At 42.0% G+C, this 27,840-nt stretch overlaps 1 protein-coding gene across 1 annotated transcript; it reads right to left on the bottom strand.

Annotated features, from left to right (window-relative positions):
• Positions 1–1,181: 1,181 nt before the first annotated feature.
• On the bottom strand, positions 1,182–11,763 carry LOC122562682 (uncharacterized). Its single transcript, XM_043715754.2, has 6 exons — positions 11,561–11,763; positions 9,828–9,879; positions 7,075–7,262; positions 5,924–6,064; positions 2,424–2,534; positions 1,182–1,652 (listed from the first exon to the last, which is right to left on the bottom strand). The coding sequence occupies exons 1-6, from the start codon at positions 11,705–11,707 to the stop codon at positions 1,539–1,541; spliced, it is 753 nt and encodes a 250-aa protein (XP_043571689.2). The 5' UTR covers positions 11,708–11,763; the 3' UTR covers positions 1,182–1,538.
• Positions 11,764–27,840: the final 16,077 nt, after the last annotated feature.

Raw genomic sequence — 27,840 nt, 5'->3', positions numbered from 1 at the left:
TAAATCGGGAGACATGCTCATCAAATTCTTGCCCTTCAGTGTGTGGGAAACATACATACATTTCTAAAGAACCACCCACAAGAAGTCTCTGCTTCTCCAGACAGGTTGCAGAGTTATGTCACATTCTACAAGATTTAAACCCAACCATAAGAGGGAGTTCACTGCATGTTGCAATCAAGGTCCATGCAGTTCTGAAGTCTTTGATAGACTGACCTGATTCATGCAATCAATCTGTGCTGACTGACAAGTAGGTGACTGACTTTGTTTGCTGAAGCAGTTTAATTGCTTTCCCCAGTAATATTCAGAAGGAGGACAGAGTTCTGGGTTTCATACACATTTTCACTGTTTCCCCCAATTCTAAAGTCTCAATAATTTCAGACAGCAAGAATTTTCACTCTATTGATCTGCAGTTACTAGCTGTGCATTATACAGGTTTGATTCCTCACCTGGTGACAATCGCAATGCTGTTATTTTGTGGCAATGCCTCATTCTCCTACCCTTTTGCAGTACAGAACAAAATGTTTCTGTGTGACTACAAAGCAATGCAATCATTGTTAAATCAAAGAGTCAACCTGAGGCCCAACCGAGCAGTGCATCTCATGGCCCAAATTTCTATCTGAAGTATGAGCAAACTATTTGGGAAAGTCTTTCACATTGGTGGCTCACTGATGGTATAACAAAGTGCAATAAACGCAACAGCATAGTCCCTCAGTGATTTCTCCAGGAGTCAGCTGCCCCAACTGCCCCTCCACTCAACTACATGTAAAACAAAACCTATCTTCACTATGTCTATCCTGACCAACATCTTGCCTGTTATAATACCAAGTCACAACCAAATGGGCATGTATAATATAATTTCTATACTGTTTAGTAATGATCAATTATTTCCAAAGAAAGAAGAGTTGTTGTTTGGGACTCACTATTAAAGATGAAGAGATGTATTACTCTTTAATTGTTATTCAAAAATAATATAGTCCATGAAATTAATAAGTCTCACTTCAGTTGATGTCCCTATGTCAAATGGAACATTCTGTTGCAATAATCTACATACTGTCTCTTTCCATTGGACTCCCAATTCCCTAAGTGCTGGGCTTGTTATGAATCATATGTTATGGCCTTGTCACTAGCAGTGCTTGCAAACTACCCAACTCCCTGTTAACTCAAGGAATATACACCGTTGATGTGATCAATACTACAGGATTTAATTGAATTGAATTGAAGGGTTATAAAGCAAATATGCACAAATAATTCATGTCATTAAATGTCAAACATTCAAGCAGAGCGCTGAAAAATGGAATTAGAGTAGATTTAGTATAGCTTTGGTGGTACATTGATGGACCTCTTTTGTGCTGTATGATTCCATGATTTATAAAGTCATCATTTTGTGAATCATTAAAAATTGTGTATAGATCAAAAACAGTGTAATTTTCATAAGCATTTCAGTACTGTTGAACATCAGTAACTACTAATGTCATCTTCTGTAGCCTTTATTCATTTTAACAGCAAAGCTAATATCTCACTGCACAGCAAGCTATTCTTCACCAAGGTAAATGCTGGCCTTTCCAGTCTAGAAACGATCCACTATCTTTGGCTGAAAGCTTCGACACTGCTTGGAGAATTCCACGAACACTTTCCTCTTTCGTTAGTGGTGCCTGATGAAATTACATTTAAAAAAAAGGTTAATTTAGGGATTACAGTAAACACAAAGTATAAATTTCTTAGTCTTTTACAGTGATAGTGAGTGGTGAGAGATGGAGGAATGTGAAAATAAGAAGGAGAAATTTAAAGTGACTGGCTGCCAGATAGGATGTTAATATTTGTCAATGAGGAAAACATCACAGCTCGGGAGTGGAATCTATTTTGCCAAGAGTGGGTAATGCTGGATCAACTCTCAAACCAGTTTGAAGTTGCCAAAACCTAGAAAGCTTGGATAAAACTGAACTAAGTAACTCTTCTACCCCTCCTCTGATACGTGGCATCACTAGAACAGCCTGAGGACGATGACACAAGATGTAGTAACAAGGTGATATTTTCCCCAAAACCTTCAAGGAACATATGGACAGAACATAGGCCTTTGGATTTTCCTGAATCAGGATTATTCCACAACCTATACCATACAATCCATAATCAGGGGAGACAAAAGCAGCATTTTTAAAAAGAAACAAAGAAATTGGAGAGTTTATTCTTGGCATCAGGTATTAGAATAAAGTTTGAGGTAAGGGAGAGGAGGAGGAAAGTGTGACAAAATTAACCGAAAAATAACACTGCAAATTAACTATCCAAGAATTAGATATAGCAATTTAAAAAAAAAAGGATCTAATATTCAGAAAGGATGCAACACCCAATGTCCCAGTCCACTAGATATGATCATCATTATAATGATTATAATTTGAGACTTGATCTTAGTTATTTATTTCCCTTACCTTTTCACCACCCATATCTGTTTGGACCCAGCCAGGGTGCATTGAAACACTGATGATTCCATGAGGTTTTAATTCGTTCGCCAAGCACTTGGTAACCATATTCAATGCAGTCTGGTTAAAAAAAAATCATAAAAATCAACAACATTAATAACAGTATCAACAACAGCCATCTCAGGTGAATCTTAAGCCATGGATTTCCTCAAAGACATCACAGAAGATAACTAGGAGTATAGAATCACAGAACCCCTACAATGCAGATAAAAGCCATTTGGCCTATCAGGTCTGCACTGACCCTCTAAAGAGATCCCACTCAGACCCAAACCCCCATCCGATCCCCATAAGCCAGCATTTACTGTTGCTAATCCACCTAGCCTACATATCCCTGAACACTACAGGGTAATTTAGCATGGTCAATCCAACAAACCTCTACATCTTTGTACTGTGGAAGAAAACATGAGCACCTAGCAGAAACTCACGCAGACACGGGAAGAATGTACAAACTCTACACAGTCACCCAATACTGGAATTTAATGTGGATTCCTGGCACTGAGAGTCAGCAGAATCCATATAACATTTTGTAGATTCTGACTTTGGAAACAGGATAGGATTGAGGGTGATTTAGCAGTTTGGGTCAGAAATTTGCTAGCTGAAAGACAGAAGATGGTGGTTGACGGGAAGTGTTCATCTTGGAGTTCAGTTACTAGTGGTATACCGCAAAAATCTGTTTGTCATTTTTATAAATAACTTAGATGAGAGCATAGAATGATGGATTAGTACATTTGCGGATGATATTAAAGTCAGTGGAGTTGTGGACAGTGCAGAAGGACGTTACAGGTTATGGAGGGACATAGATAAGCTGCAGAGCTGAGCTGAGAGGTGGCAAATGGAGTTTAATGCAGAAAAAAGTGTGACGTGATTCACTTTGAAAGGAGTAAGAGGAATACAGAGTACTGGGCTAATGGTAAGATTCTTGGGTGTGTGGATGAGCTGAGAGATCTGTGTCCATTTGCATTAGTTCCTGAAAGTTGCCACCCAGGTTGATAGGGTTGTTAAGGCAGCATACGGTGTGTTAGCTTTTATTGGCAAAGGGATCGAGTTTCAGAGCCATGAGGTCGTGTTGCAGCTATACAAAACTCTGGTGCAAACGCAGTTGGAGTATTGCATTCAGTTCTGGTCGCTGCATTATAGGAAGGATATGGCAGCATTGGAAAGGGTGCAGAGGAGGTTTACCAGAATGTTGCCTGATATGGAGGGAAGATCTTATGAGGAAAGGCTGATGGACTTGAGGCTGTTTTCGCTACAGAGAAGAAGGTTAAGAGGTTATTTAATAGAGACATATAAGATGATCAGAGGATTAGATAGGGTGGACAGTGAGAGCCTTTTTCCTTGGATGGTGATGGCTAGCACGAGGGACATAGCTTTACATTGAGGGGTGATAGATATAGATGTCAGAGGTAGGTTCTTTACTCAGGAGAGTAGTAGGACTGTGGAATGCCCTGCCTGCACCAGTAGTAGACTCACCAATTTTACGGGCATTTAAAATGGTCATTGCATAAATATATTGAGGATAATGGAATAGCGTAGCTTAGATGGGCTTCAGATTGGTTTCACAGGCCAGCGCAACATCGAGGGCCAAAGGGCCTGTACTGCATTATAATGTTCTATGTTCTATAACTCCTGTGACATAGTGCTGCCAGATTCGGCAGGGTTTTGGGCCCTGTCGCTCAATTGCCCAGTTTTGCTATAATAACAAAAAAAAAGTTAGTATTTGTCATTTTTATTTACTGGAATTGATAGCAACTTCAGAGGCCTGGACATAACTGTCTAGATTTCTGCACTATCTGTATATCACTGTGTTTACACTTCACCATTAGTGCACTGACCTGGTTCCCATACTGTGCAATTTCTAACACAATCGTGAAATAAGAAGAACTTACACTCTAACGCTTTGTCTGACTGTAACAATCCTCAACAAAGTTGCATCCTGTTGAATGAGATGTAATTTTTCTATTTAAAAGTGGCACTCAGAAATCACTGGTAGGGTTGCCCATCGCTAACTGCCTATAAATTGAGAGGCTTGCTAGACCATTTCTGAGAGCATATAAGAATCAACCATATTAATGCAATAATTACCTTGTTCCTCTTCATTTTAGCTTCCATTTTAACACAAATCATAGTTAGTTAACTACCTGAAACTTTAATAAAAAGTGAAGGCTTTTAAACTTCCTGTTTTACGGTCTGTGAACACAGTATTTCAACTTGATTAGTTGTATACCAGTTTGTTGGCATCACTGGTGAGAAATGTAAAGACATTGTCTTGATTTGGCAGAAGACTCAAACTGAAATGGAAATTTCCAACATGAAGGTTGTTACATCTTTGTGGACAGTTTTCTTCACAGTCAGCAGTGACCAACCTTGCCTCACTGTTGACTGTAAAATTTTGGTCACTGTACCTATAGCAGTAACATTCCAAGATTAATCCTACTGTCCTTTAATCTTCCCGTAACCCTTATTCCTCCTACACTTCAACTGTTTATTTGCCTTTGCACTTAAATCTTTCAGGTCCAGCACTACTCTAATCTAGACTTAAATCTTTCAACTGTTTCTGCCAATAGTTCCTGTCCTAGTGTCAAGTCTATATAATTTCTAATATCTGGTATTATTATGGTGAATTGATGGTGTGCGATTTGTAGGTTTTGATATCTTTACAAAAGAATCAACAGCACTTAAACTTTGATTTAAACGTTCACGTTTATCATTACTTGCTGCTTCTGTTCTCCATGATCCGACTTAGCCTGTGGCATTTAACATTTAACATATTTTGTCTACCGGCATACACTTTCAGTTGTTACAGTAATGTGATAACATTTTCAGAAAACAGCTTCAAGGACAAGTGGTTCACTTTGATACTGACTGATTGAATCCAGGGCTGAACTGAATGCCAGACCAATGAGATGAAGTCTCTAAAGTGTGTTTGGGGTGCTAGGTACAGGAGATCCAATCATAACAATTCTTAAGTAGCAATTTCACTAAAGGAAACATTGAATTTGGAAACCAAAAAAGCTACCATGCCTGAGGGCAAGGTTCAGACATGTTAAGAAAAGTAAATGAATTCCATTATATCTAACTACGTTGCATCAGTGGATGCTGAGGTTGTCTGAAAGAAATACACACCACCAGTTTATAGTCCAACAGGTTTATTTGGACTTCCAAATAAGGACTATAACCTGGTGTTGTGTAATTTTTAACTTTGTCCACCCCCGTCAAACCAGTATTTCCATATCATGAAAGAAATACAAACAGTTTTATCATCAGTAGCACAATCAAGCAGAACAATTATTACCTAGCACCTCATGCAGACAAAAAAGAGAAGTTCTTTTCATGTCTTGAAAGAGGTATAGACAATAACCAGTACAACTGATAAATTGTAAGTTCCTTTATACAGGCAGTCCTTTTTATTTCTGACTCATCATTTTTATTGTGTGTTGGAGTATACTGACCTTACTGGCCCGATAGGCGTATGCAGTCCCACTTTTGTCATTAAACAGCTCTAAGGAGGCCATTATCGAGGACATGTTGATAACTGCTGCTTTAAATTCATCATTCAGGCATGCTGCTTTTTGCAAAGATGGGAGCAAAACCTGCAGAATAAAGAGGAGTGACAGCATTAGTGAAAAATAGAAGTTGGAGTTGCTTTACTGAAAAATGATTTCATTTGAAAATTTTAAAAAGTTATAATGGGGCATTACCACAGGTGAACCTCTTTCAGGTTAAGCTCAAAAACTTTATAAAGCATGTTAATGAGATGTGGAGTGCTAAACAATAATGACAATGAATGAGGATAACAAAGGATAACTTCATCTGTCACTGCTATATTCTTCTCATCAGTACGTTCAATTACCATGAGTCAAAAATAACTTTAAAAGAGATATGACCAGACAAGACAAAAATACATCTGAAATATTCTGCAGCGTATTTATAGAAGCTTTGCACATTTTACACAGCACTTCTTTTCTCAACCAAGCTTGACCCTTTAAGTGCAAAGACATTGATACCTTGCATTTGCCAAACCAATCTTTACTGATATCTGGGGGAGACAAAAGGCAAAGAAATGTGAATGCTGAAAATCTAAAATTAAAATAGAAAATGCTGAGGAAGTTCAGTTTTTCTGGCAGCATCCACGGAGAGAAAGGGATAGAGCCAGTGGCCTGGGTATTACATGTCTGTGCGAGATGTATTTCCGTGGGGTGGTGGTGGTAGAGGAGGGAGGAATGACGGCCATCAGATAGGACAACCCATCACCTTATACCCACTTGAGTCCACACCTATCATATGACATATCATATATAAACAAAGGACAACTGATCTTCTTAGTAAGCAACATAGTTTGGGGAAAGAGTGGGCAGGAGAGAAGGCAGCATACTTTGGAAGATGCTGTTTATCCTTCACAGCCAACCCCTCTAGTTGAGAGTATATTCCCTTCCATCCCATCTGAACAACCTATTTCAATGATTACTAATTATGACTTGATTAAGTAGGTGAGGATTTCAATTGTATTATGCATAGTTGTGGTTAGCTATAAAATACTTTCTGTAAGGAAGAATAACCATATGTTTATAACTTGAACAAATACAAAAAAACATGGCATTACCTTGGTTAGCATCATTGGTCCAACAACATTGGTTCTGTAACTGTTCATCATTGATTCAGGAGTAATTTCATTAAGGGCTCCACTATAGCTGGCGCCAGCATTATTTATGAGCAGATTTAGGCCATTGTTTTCCAATATCTTCTCAGCCTGAGAAGCACACTCTTGAATGCTGCCAAAATCATCAACATCTTTGAAACATCACAAAATAAAGGGTTAACTTGTATGTTTATACTGCATTTTCTCATTTCTAATGCAACTCATCACAATGCAGTACAAGTGACACAGATACTTGGCACTTCCAACACTCCTGTTACTTTGCAAGTTGAATTCTTGGAATGTAAGCATTTACATGTAAATGTAAATTTTTAGTTGAATTATGCTAAAAGGGATTACTGCCTTGCTTATTTATGACTGCAGAAGAACTTGTTAACTACAGTTTCCCAACAAATAGCCACTATTGATGCACACACACCTCTAAACAAGTGTTCCAGGTGACATTGCCAAGCTGATCCTACTCCCTGATGTCTTTATGAATGCATATCTAGATGAGATCTCTAAGCATAGGACCAGTTAATTATGCCCTAAGAATATCCATGCAGATTTATACAGATACATGTTGGCAAATGTTGGGGCCTTACTGTTCTGTATGGTTCAGTAGCTTTATATTTTAATTAAATGAAGTTAGTGATGGTAACAAATAACGTAATTTGAACTTGATGGGCCAAATGGCCTGCTTCCACATTGTAAGGATTTTAGAGTCTGTGATGTACAATTGGAGATTAAGAGTCTAGGAGCCACACTTTCAGCAGGATAACACAGCCTTCGGTGAAATACACACCATAACTGTGTACACTGTGAGAGAACAATATGTGCGTGTATGGAACAAGCTACCAGAGGAATTGGTGGAGACTGGTACAAACTACAGCATTTAAAAAGGCATCTGGATAGGTACATGAATAGTAAAGTTTTAGAGGGATATGGGCCAATGATTGGCAAGTGGGGCTAGACCAGTTTAGGATACCTGGTCAGTGCAAACAAGTTGGACTGATGGGGCTCCTTCTGTGACTGTACAACTTGTGTGTGTTGGGAATACTGTAATATCTTGAATAATGCTTGGAGATGGCTGTAACTCTGCATAGTTGGGTTTACACCTCACTGTGATAAGACTAGCTATCCTTGTGTGAGCAGGAAAATAAACAAATGTAAACCTGTTTCATTAGTCTTAGCAATTTGCCAAGTTTTATGACAAAATCAGAAGTCATATGACACTAGGTTATAGTCCAACAACTTTTGGAGTGCTGCTCCTTCTTTAGGCGAAATAAACATGTTGGACTATAACTTGTTGTCATGTGACTTCTGACTTCGTCCAATCCAGTCCAATACCAGCACCTCCACATCGTGGCTAATGAGTTTTATGACAACTGAGCATAATCATATCCTATCAATTTACACTTACTTTCTACTATTCCCACGGTGGTTATTATGTTTATAGTTTTGTCTTTTTTTCCTTAGCTTCCAACATTTAATTTCAGACTATTCTGTTACCATGTTCTGTTTTCGAAAGTTAGTCATAAAAATAAGAACCAATCTTTATCTGCTTTTACATTTATTTGCAGAGTTGAAAACTGCAAGCACACACCCATTAACCTAACAACCACAGTTTTAGTCTCATTATTTAAAATGGGTTCAAACGAATCACCACTTAATATCCATAATCAACATGCAATTACAAGGAATAACGTAAAGAGAAAGAACTACTAACAACATTAGCCAGCACAGGGACCAGGAAACTAAGTTTTGTGGTCAACTGCTTAGTGAGAATAGTGTCAAGAGGTCAATGATGGGTCTCAAAGACAAAGTGAAATGAGAGAGGGACTGAAGGGAGATAGGAAATGAACTAAAGAACAATGTTCGATAAGGTTTTAAGGTACTTGTCAATAGTATGCAATTGTTCACCCGTGCTCTTTTAAAAAGATTCTCTATACTCATCCCAACATCATAGGGCTAAGTATTAATTTAACTTACCTGTCTCCAAAAAGCCAATGTCATAAATTCAGCTAATCATTAATACCATTAGTATCACTAATATGAGTATGTGTATTTATTGAATAAAAGATGAGACATTTTTTTCGCCCAGAGGGTTGTGCAATTCTGGAACTCACTGCATAAAAGATGTGAACCTTCAACACAGTTAAGGTATATTTAGATGAACATTTGAAATGGCATTGCATCAAGGCTATGGAGCGAGTGCTACCTGACTCTTGTGGTGGCTCAGTACTGCTGTCACAGTGCCAGGGACCCAGGTACAATTCCAGCCTTGGGCAACTGTCTGTGTGGAGTTTGCACATTCTCCCTGAGTCTGCATGGGTTTCCTTCGGGTGCTCCAGTTTCCTCCCTCAATCCAAAGATGTGCAGGTCAGGTGAATTGGCCGTGCTAAATTGCTCATAGTGTTAGGTGCATTAGTCAGAAGGAAATAGGTATGGGTGGGTTACTCTTCGGAGGTTCTTTCTGTACTGTAAAAACTCTATGACTCTGACATGAATTTCATTATGTACTTACATTAAACTAGTAAGTTCAATGTATAAATTTGCTTCCTGACAAAGATGATATTCATTTATGTATATATAAATAAACATTTTTACATGTATGAATGTTTAAGTTTAAGATGGAGCCCTCAGTTAAAAAATTCAGTGTGTAGGAAAATTTACAATACGTTTTGTATTAAAATCACTAAAGCATCAATAATACTCACCCAACTTAAGCACTTTTATGTTTGGGAAGCTCTTTGCTAGGTTCATGAGATCCTATTGAGAACAGAGACTTAGACATTCAAGTCAAAAATCCTCTTAAGAAATACATATGAATATAAGAAATAGGTACAGGAAGTGGTTACTGGGCCTTGTGAGCCTGCTCCAGCATTTGGTAAAATAACCACCACCCCACCCCCATCCCATGGAGTCTGTGGCCAAGAGACAAAGTCTGTTGGTGAATTCAAGTTAACGTGTGTGCAAGCGTTAATAGGTCAATCAGGTCCTTGAGCCTGATCCAATGATCAACTAAATCAGGGCTTATTTATACACGAAGCTCCGTTTATCCACTCTTGCTCTTGTGTCTTAGCATCCTTACCTTACAAGGATCCATCAACATTTATGGTAAAAAGCTTCAATTAATGCAACATCATGGGTTTTGAGGAAAAAAGTTTCATATTGCACTAACCTTGATGTAAAAAATTATTTTGTCCAATTTTTTTCCAAAATACACTTTATCCATAAAGTTTATAAAAGTATACAGCATGACTGTTCAAACTTGACACAATATAAGGTTCACACCAAATCAATTGTTCCAAGACAATATGTTACTCACTAAATTTTTGATCAGATGATTTTATAAATCAGTTATGTGTTATTGCATGTTAACCATATATCCTGAGGGTTTTTAACCAGTTTCCAGCCGCTCTGTTTCCTATTGTCGAAAAACTTGAGACAGAAGTTGCCCCAGCTTTAGTACATCCCTTTAAATATAATCTCAGACCTTAAGATGTGCCAGTCTGTGACACTCAAATCATTAACAGTGGAAGACGAATATATTTCAGCATACCTAAAACTATATTTCACCCAATTGGCAGTCTTCCAACTGGAGTGGATATTAATATTGGCGTGCATTCCTAGGATTAAATCATATCACATGATTCCTATGTCATACAGCTACTTGGAATGAATCTTTAAAAAAAAAATGAAATTTCTTTCAGTTTCTTCCTTAGCAGGTGTGTAGGAAGGATTTGGCTGGGAACGCTCTTATCAGCATGGAGCTAGATGTTAGTACTCATTCGAAAGTTCTGGTGAGGAAACAATTTGCCGACTGACATCATGTTCAGAGGGTGTCATGGTGGCCTCACAGCACCAGGGACCTGGGTTCGATTTCACCCTTGGGTGACTGCCTGTATTTGCACATTCTCCCTGTGTCTGCGAGAGTTTCTGATAACTATGCTGGTTTTCTCCCATTGTTCACATGTGGACGGATTAGGTAGGTTGTCCATGCTATAAATTGCCCATAGTGTGCAGGCTACGCGGGAAACGCAGGGACAGGGTATGTCTGGGTGGGATGCTCTTTGAATGGCCCACTTCCAGACTGCAGGGATTTTGTGAACCGTCCAACAAGATCCACCGTCCAGTTTTCCCAAAGGGCGAGGAGGATGTTGTGGGGCCCGATGGCTGACTGATTACTTAAACTGACAGCAAAGTCCAACAGAATGAAGTATTTTGTGGCAACACAATAACCGGAAATACCGCTTAAAAATCTGTTGGGATATTTATTACAACTCTGAACACGGCAGTGATTCCCGACCATTTCCGTCGATTTGTAATTTTCTTTCCAGCGAGTAAACAAAACTTTAAAAAAATTATTTGTATCACAGTTCTCGGACAGGTTAAAAGAAAAGATTGACAATGTGGAAAGGTCAGAAGGAAGCCGAGACCCAGTACTGACCTGTGCTCGTGTGCTCTGGGGGTCCCTGCAGCCGGCCAGCAGGTAGCGGGGAGGCCGTTCAGCCCTCGCCAGCTGGTGGACTAGCTCCAGGCCGAGGCCACGGTTCGCGCCAGTCACCAGGACCGAGCTCAGCGCCCAGCTCTGCATTGCTGTGGCCCGCGGTCCTCCGCTCTCCGCCCGGCAGCGCTGCGAGACACACACAGTCAAAGCCAAGTGACTCACTGCCCGCACGATAATAGCAGCAGCAAGGGGGAGGAACTTCACCAGTAACTACAAACACGCAGAGCTTCAGTTCGGAATACACCTCAGCGTTTTTTCTTCTCTCTGTATTTGCATCTTCCTCCACCTCAAGTCATGGTCCAGTATCCTTTAGAATCCCCCTCCCCTCCCAAAAAGTGTATTTTTTTATTCCAAAGCAATTTGTTAATGAATAAGGCTATTCATTAACTTCTCCCCACTGTCCCCTGAAGGGTAGCAGCACTGAGGTGAACCTCACAGTTTAGTTTTGGTTTTGCTGTCAGTTTTGTTGAAGGTTTCTAGGCCTCTAACAGACTTTCTTGCTGCATCTTACCAAACTCACCTCATTGACTATCCAGAGCTTAGATTAGAGTGGTGCTGGAAAAGCACAGCAGGTCAGGCAGCATCCGAGGAGCAGGAAAATCATTAACTACCCATCCTGGCTGTAAGGCACCCTTCCTATTTGAGACTAGCCCTCTCCTACCACTCCCCATTCCTGGAACAAATAGCCATTGCCGGGATATTCTGAGATGGATCGGAATCGCAGGGGGTTTAAAAGGTGGCAGGGGTCCCCCCATGATACCCACCTTAGGTTGGAGATCATGGGGAAGTGTAGCAAGATCATGGGATAGCTCTCAGCACGGACCCCTACCCCCCATTCTGTATCCAATACAGTGGTACATCCAAGGGGTCGTGAGTGTGTATGATTATGGACTACCTCAGTGACAAGCAATTGGCTCAAAGGTAGGAGAGAGTGGATTGTGGTAGAGGGTTGCTTTTTGGACTGGAAGCCTGTGACCTGCAGTATGCCACAAGGATCGGATGTTCTACTTTTTGTTATTTACATAAACAATTGGGATGTGAATGTAGGAGCTATGGTATGTAAGTTTGCAGATAACACCAAAATTGGTGGCGTAGTGGATAGCAAGGAAATTTACCTCAAAGTACAAGACCTTGATCAGATGGGCAAATAGGCCGAGAGTGGCAGATTTAATTTAGACAAAAGTGAGGTGCTGCATTTTGGTAGGGCATGACTTATACACCTAATAAGAATGCGGAGTGTTTCCGAACAAGGAGATCTTGGGGTGCAGGTTCATAGTTCCTTGAAAATGGAGTTGCATGTAGACGAGATGGTGAAGAAGGGTTTGAGTTATAGGGAGAGACTGAATCGGCTGGGGCTATTTTTCTTGGACTGTTGGAGTATGACGACTGAATTTGTATGAAATCATGAGGGGGATGGATAGGGTGAATAGCCAAGGTGTACGAAATGAGCTGCCAGAGGAAATGGTGGAAACTGGTACAATTATTATATTTATAAGTTTAAAATGTTTAGACCAAAAAGATGGTGGTACTTTCTGGGTTTGTAGATTGTGAAGGAGCAAAGTTGGCCTTTGGTAGAGTGATGTGCTCTTCCTGTCGGATGTGGGAGATTAGGCAGAGTTTCCATGTTCCTGATGATAATGTCTGCAGGAAGTGTATTTGGTTCCAAATCCTATCAAATCGCATGGATCGGTTGGAGCAGTAGTTAGAGGCAATGAGTAATTTACAGGAGTTAGGATGTGATGGACAGCAGTTATAGGAAGGGAGAAAAGCCGGAGGTACAGTCAGGTGGATGTGTTAACTCCAGGAAAAGTAGGAGGGGTAGGCAGGTAGTGCAGGAGTCGTTGTGGCTATCTGCATTTCAAACAATATGCTGTTTTAGAAAATGTAGGGGGTGATGGACTCTTGGGGAATGTAGCATGAACAGCCAAGTTTCTGGTATTGAGACTGGCTCTAATGTAATGAGGGTTATGTCAGGTTTCAAGCAATCTATTGTGATAGGGCACTGTCTAATCAGAGGCACAGAGGCCAGCAGCAAAACATCAGAATTGTGTGTTGCCTCCCTGGTGCCAGGTCAAGGATATCTCAGAGAGGGTGCAGAATGTTCTCAAAGGGCAGAGTGATCAGCAGGACATTGTACACATTGGAACTAATGACATAGGATGGCAAAAGAATGAGATTCTGAAGAGAGAATATAGAAAGTTAGGCAGGAATTTAAAAAGGAGGTCCTCGAGGGTAGTCGCATCTGGATTACTAAGTGCTACAAGCTAGTGAGGGTAGGAATAGCAGGATAGACCAGATGAATGCATGAGGGGACAAGGGTTCACACATTTTTGGGTCATTGGAATCTCTTCTGGACTAGAAGTTGCCTGTACAAGAAGGATGGATTGCACCTGAATTGGAAAGGGATTGATATACTGGCAGGGAGATTTGCTAGAGCTGCTCGGGAGGATTTAAACTAGTAAGGTGGTGGGACCCAAGGAAATAGTGAGGAAAGAGATCAATCTGAGACTGGTACAGTTGGGAAAGGAGCAAGTCAAACAGACAGGGCAGGCAGGAACAAAGCAGAGAACAAGTTAGGATTGAAAAATTAAACTGCATTTACTTCAATGCAAGAGGCCTAACAGGGAAGGCAGATGAACTCAGGACATGGGACTAGGATATCATAGCAATTACAGAGATGTGGCTCAGGGATGGACAGGACTGGCAGCTTAATGTTCCAGGATACAAATGCAAGAGGAAGGATAGAAAGGGGGGTGCAAGAGAGGAGGGGTAGTGGCGTTTTTGATTAGGGATAGCATAGCGTTACAGCTGTGCTGAGGGAGGATATTCCTGGAAATACATTCAGGGAAGTTATTTGGGTTGAACTGAGAAATAAGAAAGGGATGATCACCTTATTGGGATTGTATTATAGATCCTCTAATGGTCAGCCGGAAATGGAGAAACAAATTTGTAAGGAGATTTTGGTTATCTGTAAGAATAATTGTGTGGTTATGATAGGGGATTTTATCTTTCCAAACACAGACTGGAACTGCCATAATGTTCAGGGTTTAGATGGAGAGGAATTTGTTAAGTGTGTATGAAAATTTTCTGATTCAGTATATGGATGTACCTATTAGATAAGGTGCAAAACCTGACCTACTCTTGGGAAATATTCCTGGAAATACATCCAGGAAAGTTATTTGGGTGGAACTGAGAAATAAGAAAGGGATGATCACCTTATTGGGATTGTATTATAGACCCCCTAATAGTCAGAGGGAAATTGAGAAACAAACATGTAAGGAGATCTCAGCTATCTGTAAGAATAATAGGGTAGTTATGGGAGGGGATTTTAACTTTCCAAACATTTACTGGGACTGTCATAGTGTTAAAGGTTTAGATGGAGAGGAATTTCTTAAGTGCATACAAGACAATTTTCTGATTCAGTATGTGGATGTACCTACTAGAGAAGGTGTAAAACTTGACCTACTCTTGGGAAATAAGGCAGGGCAGGTGATTGAGGTGTCAGTGGGGGAGCACTTTGGGGCCAGCGACCATAATTCTATTCGTTTTAAAATAGTGATGGAAAAGGATAGCCCAGATCTAAAAGTTGAAGTTCTAACTTGGAGAAAAGCCAATTTTGACGGTGTTAGGCAAGAACTTTCGAAAGCTGATTGAAGGCAGATGTTCGCAGGTAAAGGGATAGCCTTTAGAAAAGAGATAACAAGAATCCAAAGAAAGTATATTCCTGTCAGGGTGAAAGGGAAGGCTGGTAGGTATAGGGAATGCTGGATGACTAAAGAAATTGAGGGTTTGGTTAAGAAAAAGAAGGAAGCATATGTCAGGTATTGACTGGATAGATTGAGTGAATCCTTAGAGTATAAAGGAAGTAGGAGTATACTTAAGAGGGAAATCAGGAGGGCAAAACGGGGACATGAGATAGCTTTGGCAAATAGAATTAAGGAGAATCCACAGGGTTTTTACAAATATATTAAAGACAGAAGGGTAACTAGGGGGAGAATAGGTCCCCTCAAAGATCAGCAAGGCGGCCTTTGTATGGAGCCCCAGAAAATGGGGGAGATACTAAATGAATATTTTGTATTAGTTGCTGTGGTTCTGTTCGTCGAGCTGGAAGTTTTTGTTGCAAACGTTTCGTCCCCTGTCTAGGTGACATCCTCAGTGCTTGGGAGCCTCCTGTGAAGCGCTTCTGTGGTGTTTCCTCTGGCATTTATAGTGGCTTGTCCCTGCCGCTTCCAGTTGTCAGTTTCAGCTGTCCACTGTAGTGGCCGGTATATTGGGTCCAGGTTGATGTGTTTGTTGATGGAGTTTGTGGATGAGTGCTATGCTTCTAGGAATTCCCTGGCTGTTCTTTGTTTGGCTTGCCCTATAATGGTAGTGTTGTCCCAGTCGAATTCATGTTGCTTGTCGTCTGCGTGTGTGGTCATGTCGTTTCGTGGCTAGTTGGTATTCATGGATGCGGATCGTTAGCTGTCTTCCTGTTTGTCCTATATAGTGTTTTGTGCAGTCCTTGCATGGGATTTTGTACACTACATTAGTTTATATAGCCTGACCTTGGTTGTGGGCAAGTTGTTGGAGGGAATCCTGAGGGAAAGGATGTACATGTATTTAGAAATGCAAGGACTGATTAGGGATAGTCAACATGACTTTGTGCGTGGGAAATCATGTCTCACAAACTTGATTGAGTTATTTGAAGAAGTAATAAAGAAGATTTGAGGGCAGAGTTGTAGATGTTCGACAAGGTTCCCCATGGGAGACAGCTTAGCAAGGTGAGATGTCTCTGAATACAGGGAGAACTAGCCACTTGGATACTGAACTGGCTCAAAGGTAGAAGACAGAGGGTGGTGGTGGAGTGTTGTTTTTCAGACTGGAGGCCTGTGACCAGTGGAGTGCCACCCTCTACTTTTTGTCATTTACATAAATGATTTGGATGCGAGCATAAGAGGTACAGTTAGTAAGTTTGCAGATTACACCAAAATTGGAGGTGTAGTGGACAGCGAAGAGGGTTACCTCAGATTACAACAGGATCTGGACCAGATGGGCCAATGGGCTGAGAAGTGGCAGAAGGAGTTTAATTCAGATAAATGCGAGGTGCTGCATTTTGGGAAAGCAAATCTAAGCAGGACTTATACACTTAATGGTAAGGTCCAAGGGAGTGTTGCTGAACAAAGAGACCTTGGAGTGCAGGTTCATAGCTCCTTGAAAGTAGAGTCGCAGGTAGATAGGATAGTGAAGGTAGCATTTGGTATGCTTTCCTTTACTGGTCAGAGTATGGAGTACAGGAGTTGGGAGGTCATGTTGCAGCTGTACAGGACATTGGTTAGGCCACTGTTGGAATATTGCGTGCAATTCTGGTCTCCTTCCTATCGGAAAGATGTTGTGAAACTTGAAAGGGTTCAGAAATGATTTACAAGGATGTTGCCAGGGTTGGAGGATCTGAGCTATAGGGAGAGGTTGAACAGGTTGGGGCTGTTTTCCTTGGAGCGTCGGAGGCTGAGGGGTGAACTTATAGAGGTTTACAAAATTATGAGGGGTATGGCTAGGATAAATCTTTTCCCTGGGGTGGGGGAGTCCAGAACTAGAGGGCATAGGTTTAGGGTGAGGGAAAAGATATAAAAGAGACCTAAGGGGCAACCTTTTCACGCAGAGGGTGGTACGTGTGTGGAATGAGCTGCCAGAGGAAGTAGTGGAGGCTGGGACAATTGCAACATTTAAGAGGCATTTGGATGGGTATATGAATAGGAAGAGTTTGGAGGGATATGGGCCGGATGCTGGCAGGTGGGACTAGATTGGGTTGGAATATCTGGTTGGGGGGACAGGTTCGACTGAAGGGTCTGTTTCCATGCTGTACATCTCTATGACTCTATAAATAAGGCAGGGCAGGCAACTGAGGTGTCAGTAGGAGAGCACTTTAGGGCCAGCGACAATAATTCTATTAGTTTTAAAATAGTGATTGAAAAGGATAGACCGGATCTAAAAGTTGAAGTTCTAAATTGGAGGAAGGCTAATTTTGACAGTATTAGGCAAGAACTTTCAACTGATTATGGGCAGATGTTTGCAGGTAAAGGGATGGCTGGAAAATGGGAAGCCTTCAGAAATGAGATAATGAGAGTCCAGAGAAAGTATATTCCTGTTAGGGTGAAAGGAAAGGCTGGTAGGTATAGGGAATGCTGGATGACTAAAGAAATTGGGGTTTTGGTTAAGAAAAAGAAGGAAGCATATGTCAGGTATAGATAGACAGGATAGATCGAGTGAATCCTTAGAGTATAAAGGTAGTATGAGTATACTTAAGAGGGAAATCAGGGGGGCAAAAAAGTGACATGAGATAGCTTTGGCAAACATGATTAAGGAGAATCCAAAGGGATTTTACAAATACATTAAGGTCAAAAGGGTAACTCGGGAGAGAATAGGTCCCCTCAAAGATCAGCAAGGCATTCTATGTGGATCTGCAGGAGATGGGGGAGATACTAAATGAGTATTTTGCATCAGTGTTTACTGTAGAGAAGGACATGGAAGCTATAGAATGTGGGGAAATAGATGGTGACATCTTGAAAAATGTCCAGATTACAGAGGATGTGGTGCTGGATATCTTGACCTGATCCAGTGTACCCTAGAACTCTGTGTTGGGCCCACTGCTTTTCATGATTTATAGAAATAATTTGGATGTGAACATAGGAGTATATAGTTAGCAAATTTGCACATGTCACCAAAATTGGAGTTGTAGTGGACAACAAAGAGGGTTACCTCGGGATCTTGATCAGATGGGCCAATGGGCTGAGGAGTGGCCAATGGAATTTAATTTAGATAAATGCGAGATGCTGAATTTTGGGAAAGCAAATCAGAGCAGGACTTATCCACTTAATGGTAAGACCCTGGGGAGTTTTACTGAACAAAGAGACCTTGGAGGGCAGGTTCATAGTACCTTGAAAGTAGAGTCACAGGTAGACAGCGGCGTGAGCTGGGCGGAAGTGAAGTTGGAGCGCAGAGCTAGTCGGGAAGGTAAGTGATTGATATTTGAGTGGGTGTGTTCTAGACCCCAGGCCCTACATAGTAGGGCCTCCCTCCCATCCTCCTCCTCTAACCTAACTTTAAAGTGCACAGGTAAGCTACTCAGTGTTCTTGTTTTGGAGACGAAGTGTAGAGTAATGGCAGCGCAGGCAGTGGAATGTTCCTCCTGCCGGATGTTTGAGGTAGGGGTGACCACCGATACTCCTGCCGACTTCATCTGCAGGAAATGCAGTCAGATCCTGCTCCTCACAGAACGAGTTAGGGAAATGGAACTGGAGTTGGATGAACTGAGGATTATTCGAGAGGCTGAGAGGGTGATAGATAGAAGCTACAGGGACATAGTTACGCCAGAGAACACAGGTAGCTGGGTAACAGTTAGAGGTGGGAAGGGGAGGAAGCAGGCAGTGCAGGGATCCCCTGTGGTCGTTCCCCTCAACAATAAGTATCCCACTTTGGATACTGTTGGGGGGACGGCCTAGCAGGGGTAAGCTGCAGTGACCGCGTCTCTGGCACGAGGTCCGGCTCTGAGGCTCAGAAGGGAAAGGGGGAGAGGAGGAGAGCGCTAGTTATAGGAGACTCTTTAGTTAGAGGGACGGACAGGCGGTTCTGTGGACATGGGCGAGACTCTCGGATGGTTTGTTGCCTCCCGGGTGCCAGGGTCCGAGATGTCTCGGACCATGTCTTCAGAATCCTTAAGGGGGAGAGTGTGCAGCTAGAAGTCGTGTTGCACGTTGGCACCAATGACATAGGTAGGAAGAGAGGTGGGGAGGTCATTCAGGAGCTCAGGGAGTTAGGCTGGAAGCTAAAAGCTAGGACGGACAGAGTCAGCATCTCTGGGTTGTTGCCGGTGCCACGTGACAGTGAGGCAAGGAATAGGGAGAGAGTGCAGTTGAACATGTGGCTGCAAGGATGGTGTAGGAGGGAGGGCTTCAGGTATTTGGACAATTGGACTGCATTCTGGGGAAGGTGGGACCTGTACAAGCAGGACGGGTTGCACCTGAACCAGAAGGCCACCAATATCCTGGGAGGTAGGTTTGCTTGCACTCTTCGGGGGGGTTTAAACTAATTTGGCAGGGGGATGGGATCCAGACTTGTAGTCCAGCAAGTAGGCTAGCTGTTTGTCAGGATGTCCAAGAATGTAGGGAGGCTGTGGAGAAGGTAGCACTGACAGGGAGTTCTCGCGGACACAGAGATGGGCTCAAGTGTGTATACTTCAATGCAAGGAGTATCAGAAATAAGGTGGGTGAACTTAAGGCGTGGATCGGTACTTGGGACTACGATGTTGTGGCCATCACGGAAACGTGGATAGAAGAGGGACAGGGATGGTTGTTGGAGGTTCCTGGTTACAGATGTTTCAGTAAGATTAGGGAGGGTGGTAAAAAAGGAGGGGGGTGGCGTTGCTAATTAGAAATGGTATAACGGCTGCAGAAAGGCAGTTTGAGGGGGAATCTGCCTTTGGAGGTAGTATGGGCTGAAGTCAGAAATAGGAAAGGTGCGGTCACCTTGTTGGGTGTTTACTATAGGCCCCCCAATAGCAGCAGAGATGTGGAGAAACAGATTGGGAAACAGATTTTGGAAAGGTGCAGAAGCCACAGGGTAGTAGTCATGGGTGATTTCAACTTCCCAAACATTGATTGGAAGCTCTTTAGATCAAGTAGATTGGATGGGCGGTGTTTGTGCAGTGTGTACAGGAAGCTTTTCTAACTCAGTATGTAGATTGCCCAACCAGAGGGGAGGCCATATTGGATTTGGTACTTGGTAACGAACCGGGACAAGTGATGGGCTTGTTAGTGGGTGAACATTTTGGTGATGGTGACCACAATTCTGTGACTTTCACCTTGGTTATGGAGAGAGATAGGTGCGTGCAACAGAGTAGGTTTTACAATTGGGGGAAAGGTAAATACGATGCTGTAAGACAGGATCTGAGGAGCATAAGTTGGGAGCATAGGCTGTCAGGGAAGGATATCGTGGAAATGTGGAACTTTTTCAAGGAACAGATATGACGTGTCCTTGATATGTATGTACCTGTCAGGCAGGAAAGAGATGGTCGTGTGAGGGAACCTTGGTTGACGAGGGAGGTTGAATATCTTGTAAAGAGGAAGAAGGGGGCTTACATAAGGTTGAAGAAATAAGGTTCAGACAGAGCATTGGAGGAATACAGGATTGCCAGAAGGGAGCTGAAGAAAAGGATTAGGAGAGCTAAGAGAGGGCATGAAAAATCTTTGGCAGATAGGATCAAGGATAACCCCAAGGCCTTTTATGCGTATGTGAGAAACATGAGAATGACGAGAACGAGGGTAGGTCCGATCATGGACAGTATTGGGAGACTGTGTATTGAGTCGGAAGAGATAAGTGAGGTCTTGAATGAGTACTTTTCTTCAGTATTTACAAACGAGAGGGACCGTATTGTTGAAGAGGAGAGTGTGAAATGGACTGGTAAGCTAGAGGAGATACTTGTAAGGAAGGAAGATGTATTGGACATTTTGAATAACTTGAGGATAGACAAGTCCCCTGGGCCTGACGGGATATATCCTAGGATTATGTGGGAAGCAAGAGAGGAAATTGCAGAGCCGTTGGCAATGATCTTTTCGTCTTCACTGTCAACAGGGGTGGTACCAGGGGACTGGAGAGTGGCGAATGTTGTGCCCCTGTTCAAAAAAGGGAATAGGGATAACCCCGGGAATTACAGGCCAGTTAGTCTTACTTCGGTGGTAAGCAAAGTAATGGAAAGGGTACTGAGGGATAGGATTTATGAGTATCTGGAAAGACACTGCTTGATTAGGGACAGCCAACACGGATTTGTGAAGGGTAGGTCTTGCCTTACAAGTCTTATTGAATTATTTGAGGAGGTGACCAAGCATGTGTATGAGGGTAGAGCAGTGATGTAGTATACATGGATTTTAGTAAGGCATTTGATAAGGTTCCGCATGGTAGGCTTATGCGGAAAGTCAGGAGGCATGGGATAGAGGGAAATTTGGCCAGTTGGATAGAAAACTGGCTAACCGGTCGAAGTCAGAGAGTGGTGGTAGATGGTAAATATTCAGCCTCGAGTCCAGTTACAAGTGGAGTTCCGCAGGGATCAGTTCTGGGTCCTCTGCTGTTTGTAATTTTTATTAATGACTTGGAAGAGGGAGTCGAAGGGTGGGTCAGTAAATTTGCAGATGATACGAAGATTGGTGGAGTTGTGGATAGTGAGGAAGGCTGTTGTTGGCTGCAGAGCTGGGCTGAGGAGTGGCAGATGGAGTTCAACCCTGCCAAGTGTGAGGTTGTCCATTTTGGAAGGACAAATAGGAATGTGGAATACAGGGTTAACGGTAGGGTTCTTAGTAAGGTGGAGGAGCAGAGGGATCTTGGAGTCTATGTTCATAGATCTTTGAAAGTTGCCACTCAGGTGGATAGAGCTTGTAAGAAGGCCTATGGTGTATTAGCGTTCATTAGCAGAGGGATTGAATTCAAGAGTCATGAAGTGATGTTACAGCTGTACAGGACTTTGGTTGGGCCACATTTGGAGTACTGTGTGCAGTTCTGGTCGCCTCACTTTAGGAAAGATGTGGAAGCTTTGGAGAGGGTGCAGAGAAGATTTACCAGGATGTTGCCTGGAATGGAGAATAGGTCGTACGAGGATAGGTTGAGCGTGCTAGGCCTTTTCTCATTGGAACGGAGAAGGATGAGGGGTGACTTGATAGAGGTGTATAAGATGATCAGGGGAATAGATAGAGTAGACAATCAGAAACTTTTTCCCCGGGTACAACAGAGTGTTACAAGAGGACATAAATTTAAGGTGAAGGGTGGAAGATATAGGGGAGATGTCAGGGGTAGGTTCTTTACCCAGAGAGTGGTGGGGGCATGGAATGGACTGCCTGTGGGAGTGGCAGAGTCAGAATCATTGGTGAACTTTAAGTGGCAATTGGATAGGTACATGGATGGGTGCTTAAGCTAGGACAAATGTTCGGCACAACATCGTGGGCCGAAGGGCCTGTTCTGTGCTGTATTGTTCTATGTTCTATAGGATAGTGAAGGTGGCGTTTGGTATGCTTTCTTTCATTGGTCAGAACATTGGGTATAGGATTTGGGAGGTCATGTTGCAGCTGTACAGGACATTGGTTAGGCCATTTTTGGAATACTGCATGCAATTCTGGTCTCCTTCTTATCAAAAGGATGTCGTGAAAGTTGAAAGAGTTCAGAAAAGATTTGCAGGGATGTTGTCAGAGTTGGAGGATTTGAGCTATACGGAGAGGCTGAATAGGCTGGGCCTGTTTTCTCTGGAGCACTGGAGGCTGAGATATGATGTTATAGAGGTTTATAAAATCATGAGGGGCATGGATAGGATAAATAGACAAAGTCTTTTCCCTGGAGTGGGGGAGTCCAGAACTAGAGGGCTTAGGTTGAGGATGAGAGAGGAAAGATATAAAAGGAACCTAAGGAGCAATTTTTTCCATAGAGGGTGGTCTGTGTATGGAATGAGCTGCCAGAGGAAGTGGAGGAGGCTGGTACAATTACAGCATATGAGTAAGAAAGGTTTAGAGGGATGTGGCAAAAATAAGGACTGCAGATGCTGGAAACCAGAGTCTAGATTAGGGTAGTGCTGGAAAAGCACAGGAGGTCAGGTTGCATCTGAGGAGCCGGAATATAGACATTTCGGGCAAAGCCCTTCATTAGGAATGGAGGCAGGGAGCCTCCAGGGTGGAGAGATAAATGGGGGGGTGGTGGGGCTGGGGAGAAGGTAGCAAAGAGTACAATAGGTGAATGGGGGTGGGGATGGAGGTGATAGGTCAGAGGGGAGGGTGGAGCGGATAGGTGGGAAGGGAGATTGTCAGGGAGGACAGGTCATGGGGATGGTGCTGAGCTAGAAATTTGGAACTAGGGTAAGGTGGGGGAGGGGAAGAGGAAACTGGCAAAGTCCATATTGATGCCCTGGGGTTGAAGTGTTCTGAAGCGAAATTAAGGGGGCGTAGGTATAGGACAGATGTTAGGGGTAGGTTCTTTACTCAGCGAGTCGTGAGTTCATGGAATGCCCTGCCAGTAGCAGTGGTGGACTCTCCCTCATTATGGGCATTTAAGCGGGCATTGGATAGGCATATGGAGGATAGTGGGCTAGTGTAGGTTAGGTGGGCTTGGATCGACGCAATATCGAGGGCCGAAGGGCCTGTACTGCGCTGTATTCTTCTATGTTCTATGAGGCGTTCTTCCTCCAGGCGTCAGATGGTGAGGAAGTGGCGGTGGAGGAGGCCTAGGACCTGCATGTCCTTGGCAGAATGGGTGGGGGAGTTGAAATGTTGGGCCATGGGGCAGTGGGGTTGGTTGGTGGGATATGGGCCAAATGCTGGCAAATGGAACTAGATTAGGTTAGGATGTCTGATCGGCATGGACAAGTTGGACTGCAGAGTTTGTTTCCGTGCTGTACATCTATATGACTCGAAGTCAAATGACATCAGATTATAATCGAATAGGTTTATTTGAAGTTGCAAGGCTTCAGAGCTGAGCTCCTTCCTCGGGTGTGGTATGAGAGAGAGGTATAAGACACAGTATTTATAAGCAAAAAGTTAACAACTTTAAAACCAGTAGCCCTTATTGAATCCTTTAATCGGTTAGGAGGTAGACTGCTGATTAAAATGCAAAATCCAGATTCCTTTCAAATCTTTGATAAAACCTTTAATCATCCAGGGACAAATATACAAGAGATGATACTTGAGGTCCCACTTTGAATCTATGTTTAAAGCTGAGGTCCGATTTTATTTTTGACAGAAAAGAGTCTTGAATTAAATAATTTGTCCTAGTGTGTGTGTGTGGAGGGGTGGGTGAGAGAGTGAGTGTTTGAGAGAGTGTGAGTGTATATGTGAGTGTGCATGTGACAGTTTGTACGTGAGAGAGGGTCTGTGTAAGAGTACGAATATGTGTGTGGGAGTAGAGTGTGGAGGGCAACATTTAAGAGGCATTTGGATGGGTGTATGAATAGGAAGGGTTTGGAGGGATATGGGCCGGGTGCTGGCAGGTGGGGCTAGATTGGGTTGGGATATCTGATTGGCATGGACAAGTTGGACCAAAGGGTCTGTTTCCGTGCTGTACATTTCTATGTGAAAATAAAACTTGCCTCTCACATTTCCATTAAACTCTCCCTCCTACCCTTTATCTAAAGCCTATGACCCCTACTTAATGACACTTTTCTATCCTGGGAAAAAGACTCCTACCATCCATTCTATCCATGCCTCATAATTTTGTAAACTTATATCACAACATCAGACTCTGGTATTCAAGTGAAAAACAAACTGAGTTTGTCCAATTTCACCTCATAGCTAATAGCTTTCAAACCAGGCACCATCCTGCTAAACATTTTTACAACCAGAACGGTACCCAGTATTCCAAATGTTGCCTAACCACAGAGGAACCTCGACTATCCGAACATAGATTATCCAAATTTTTGATTATCCGAATAAGATCGTAAGGTCCAGATGCTTGGCTAAACTGTATTATCTAAATATTCAATTATCCGAATATTCGATCATCTGAACAAAATACTCCTCACCCATGTTGTTCAGATAATCACAGTTCCTCTGTAAAGGTCTGTACAGCTGCAAGAATTTTTGCATTCATCCATTTTACCTGAACTGTTTCCACATTTGGCTTCCTGAAATTAGGTTATCACACTATATTGAGATAATACCATACCCCTCAACCTTCTCCCGCTTTCCTGTCATTCCCAAAATGTCCTGTACCCTTCAAGATCCAAGTTCCAATTCATGTCTTCTGCGGTAATGTCCCTGGAATAGCTATTGGATTGTGGATGTAGTTCAACCAGAGGTAAAAATCTTCTCAAAACTTGCTAACCAAAAAGCTACTGGTTATTACTTATTCCTTTGTGCTCACAGTTCATCTCCCCAGCCCCACCCTCCTACTTATCTTTCATCCCCCCTTCCCCTTCCGCATTCCTGACGAAGGGCTTATGCCTGACCTGCTGTTATTTTCCAGTGCCACTCTTTTCAACTCTGACTTTCCAGCATCTGCAGTCTTCACTTTCTTCTAGATATCCCCACACCCAAGGCAAGTTCCTTTCCAGCCCTGAGCAGATGCCTCCATCACCAGACATGTAACACAGCCACCTTAACTCTCACACTTTGCTGACAACATTCTTTGCAATTTCCCTCGCCACACTGCCTCCTACGATCACGAGGTTACTCCCAAGTCTTGAATGGCATCCTGTATCATAGTGCTGTGATCATTTATTCTGCAGCCCTCGCTCTCATCCAGGTTAACTGCAAGAACCTCAATCCTGTCACACAATTGCAAAGGCTAAGGCTCTAGCATTTTGTGTCACTGTGAATGAGACACACACTGACACTCCATTGAACTTTGAACACTGACCAAATCAGGCAACTCAACCCAAGGAGATGTTACTGCCCACTTGAACAGAGAATCCAGATAACTGTTCCTCTTCCTTATAAGTCACCATTTCTTGTAATTCATCCTCCAGGTCAAAAAGGCGGAACTGCTCGAATTTCAAATATTTGCCACAGGCGTGTTTGCTGTGGACCAAACTACCAAACTGGATGTAGGTTTGCTTGCTGAGCTGGAAGATCATCTTCCAGCTCAGTGAGCAAACCTACATTCAGAACCTCAACCTGAGCTACAAATCTTCTCAAAACTCACTGGCATCCAGGGAGTTTTCCAGATGCTGCAACTATGACACACACTTGGTCTGCCATCCTTAAATGTGGTCTTGGGAACTAATTTATTATTTTATATTTACTCATTTTTTAAATACATTTTATTAATTTTATCAGAATTGTGATACTATGTTGAATCTTAGTGATAAAATAAACTTTTGTCACTAGATACTCACCATTTAATTAACTTCTCCTTTAGTAGAGTAACAATCAATTTCTGAGGTTGAAAAAGACTAGGAAAAAAAGCAATTGAACACCTCCCTCCTTTCCTACTGTCAACTCCCTTAATCACTTAATTCTGGCACTCTATGCTAAGTCACACTAACTTGGCTAGGTTATTTATGAATCTAAGACAAAGGGTCTCAGACTCATTTAACAGGGATCCAGTTTCAGCTGAGTTAATTCAGTTGCTTTTTCTCTGAAAGCCTTGTTAAAATCCTTGTTTATGGCTTGCAACAATAGAATTTATACTGTATATTACAATTGAATGCCAACCACAAACTATAAATCAGATTTTACAGAATTAAAAAATTAGACTCTCTTACCCAGCAACTGCATGCACTCAGTCTTAAAAAATACTGAATGTTGAGTTTGAAAATTGCACATTCATGGAAGGAGACAAGTGTTAAATTTAAGCTGAGGTGCTGTCTCACAAATAAAATGTGAGACGTTTTATATTCACGTGAATAGGATTCTTTGGCACTATTCAAATGGGAGGATGATCTCCTAGTGTTCTGGCCAACACGTACCCATCAATCAACTCCACCAAAAACACAAAAGATCTGGTCATTTAAATCATTGTTGGTCATGGGAGCTTGCTATGCCCACATTTGTTATCTGCACAATATAGCAATTCATAGGCTGAGAGACAATTATTGAAAATCCAGAGGTTATGAAAATTAACATCTACACTTATCATGAAGACTCCAAATCAAAACTAAAGATGCAATAACAGCATTGATTGAAAAGAGATTCATTTTCAAAACAAATTCTATTTGAATTCCAATAACATTAGAAAGAAAAAGAAATATTTCTCCGATGTTAGCCAAGCAAAAAAGTAAATTTAAAAGTCTCCCAACAGAGCATGTAGAATGGAGAGAAGAAGATTAAGCAGCATAGGGGATAACATTGAGTTGGAATTCAGTGCTTTACGTCCAATAGTGAAATTTGAACAGTCTTGCCTTGTAGGATCAATTTATAAATTATTTCCATTTTAATTTCAAGCTTTATAGTTCTGAAATGGTCAAATGTTTCTGTCAATACCTGCAGTATGTGATGTTGTTTTAAAAGCATCAAAATAATAATTTTTTCTGGAAATTACGTCATTACATGGATTCCATTCTGAGATCTCAAAGGTGAAAATGGTTCCCTGAATTTTAATTAATGAATGTTAATACATCTTCAGCCATTTGGATTTGCAAACTGTCTTTGCTACAGCTAGAAAAAAACCAACAAGGTTCATTTTTTGTTATATGTTAGAAACAGTAAACCAGTTTAAGTGTTTAATCTGGTAACTGTATAGAAAATAACGTTTCCAGAATAAATGACAACATTCAG

Source organism: Chiloscyllium plagiosum, unplaced genomic scaffold (genome assembly GCF_037043375.1).
Source record: "Chiloscyllium plagiosum isolate Xiang-an unplaced genomic scaffold, Cpla_swu_hap1 HiC_scaffold_24, whole genome shotgun sequence".
Lineage (NCBI taxonomy): Eukaryota > Metazoa > Chordata > Chondrichthyes > Orectolobiformes > Hemiscylliidae > Chiloscyllium > Chiloscyllium plagiosum.
The sequence above is the reverse complement of the archived record's forward strand: the minus strand, read 5'-3'. Positions and strand labels throughout refer to the sequence as shown.

What these genes read in the sequence shown, in the direction of transcription:
- LOC122562682 (XM_043715754.2), bottom strand. Translation starts at nt 11,707, where the DNA reads ATGCAGAGCTGGGCGCTGAGCTCGGTCCTGGTGACTGGCGCGAACCGT. An exon ending in ACGCCTATCGGGCCAGTAAG is followed by an intron (nt 2,535 to 5,923) that starts GTCAGTATACTC and finishes TTTTTTAACCAG; the next exon opens with ACTGCATTGAATATGGTTAC. An exon ending in CAGATATGGGTGGTGAAAAG is followed by an intron (nt 1,653 to 2,423) that starts GTAAGGGAAATA and finishes TAATTTCATCAG; the next exon opens with GCACCACTAACGAAAGAGGA.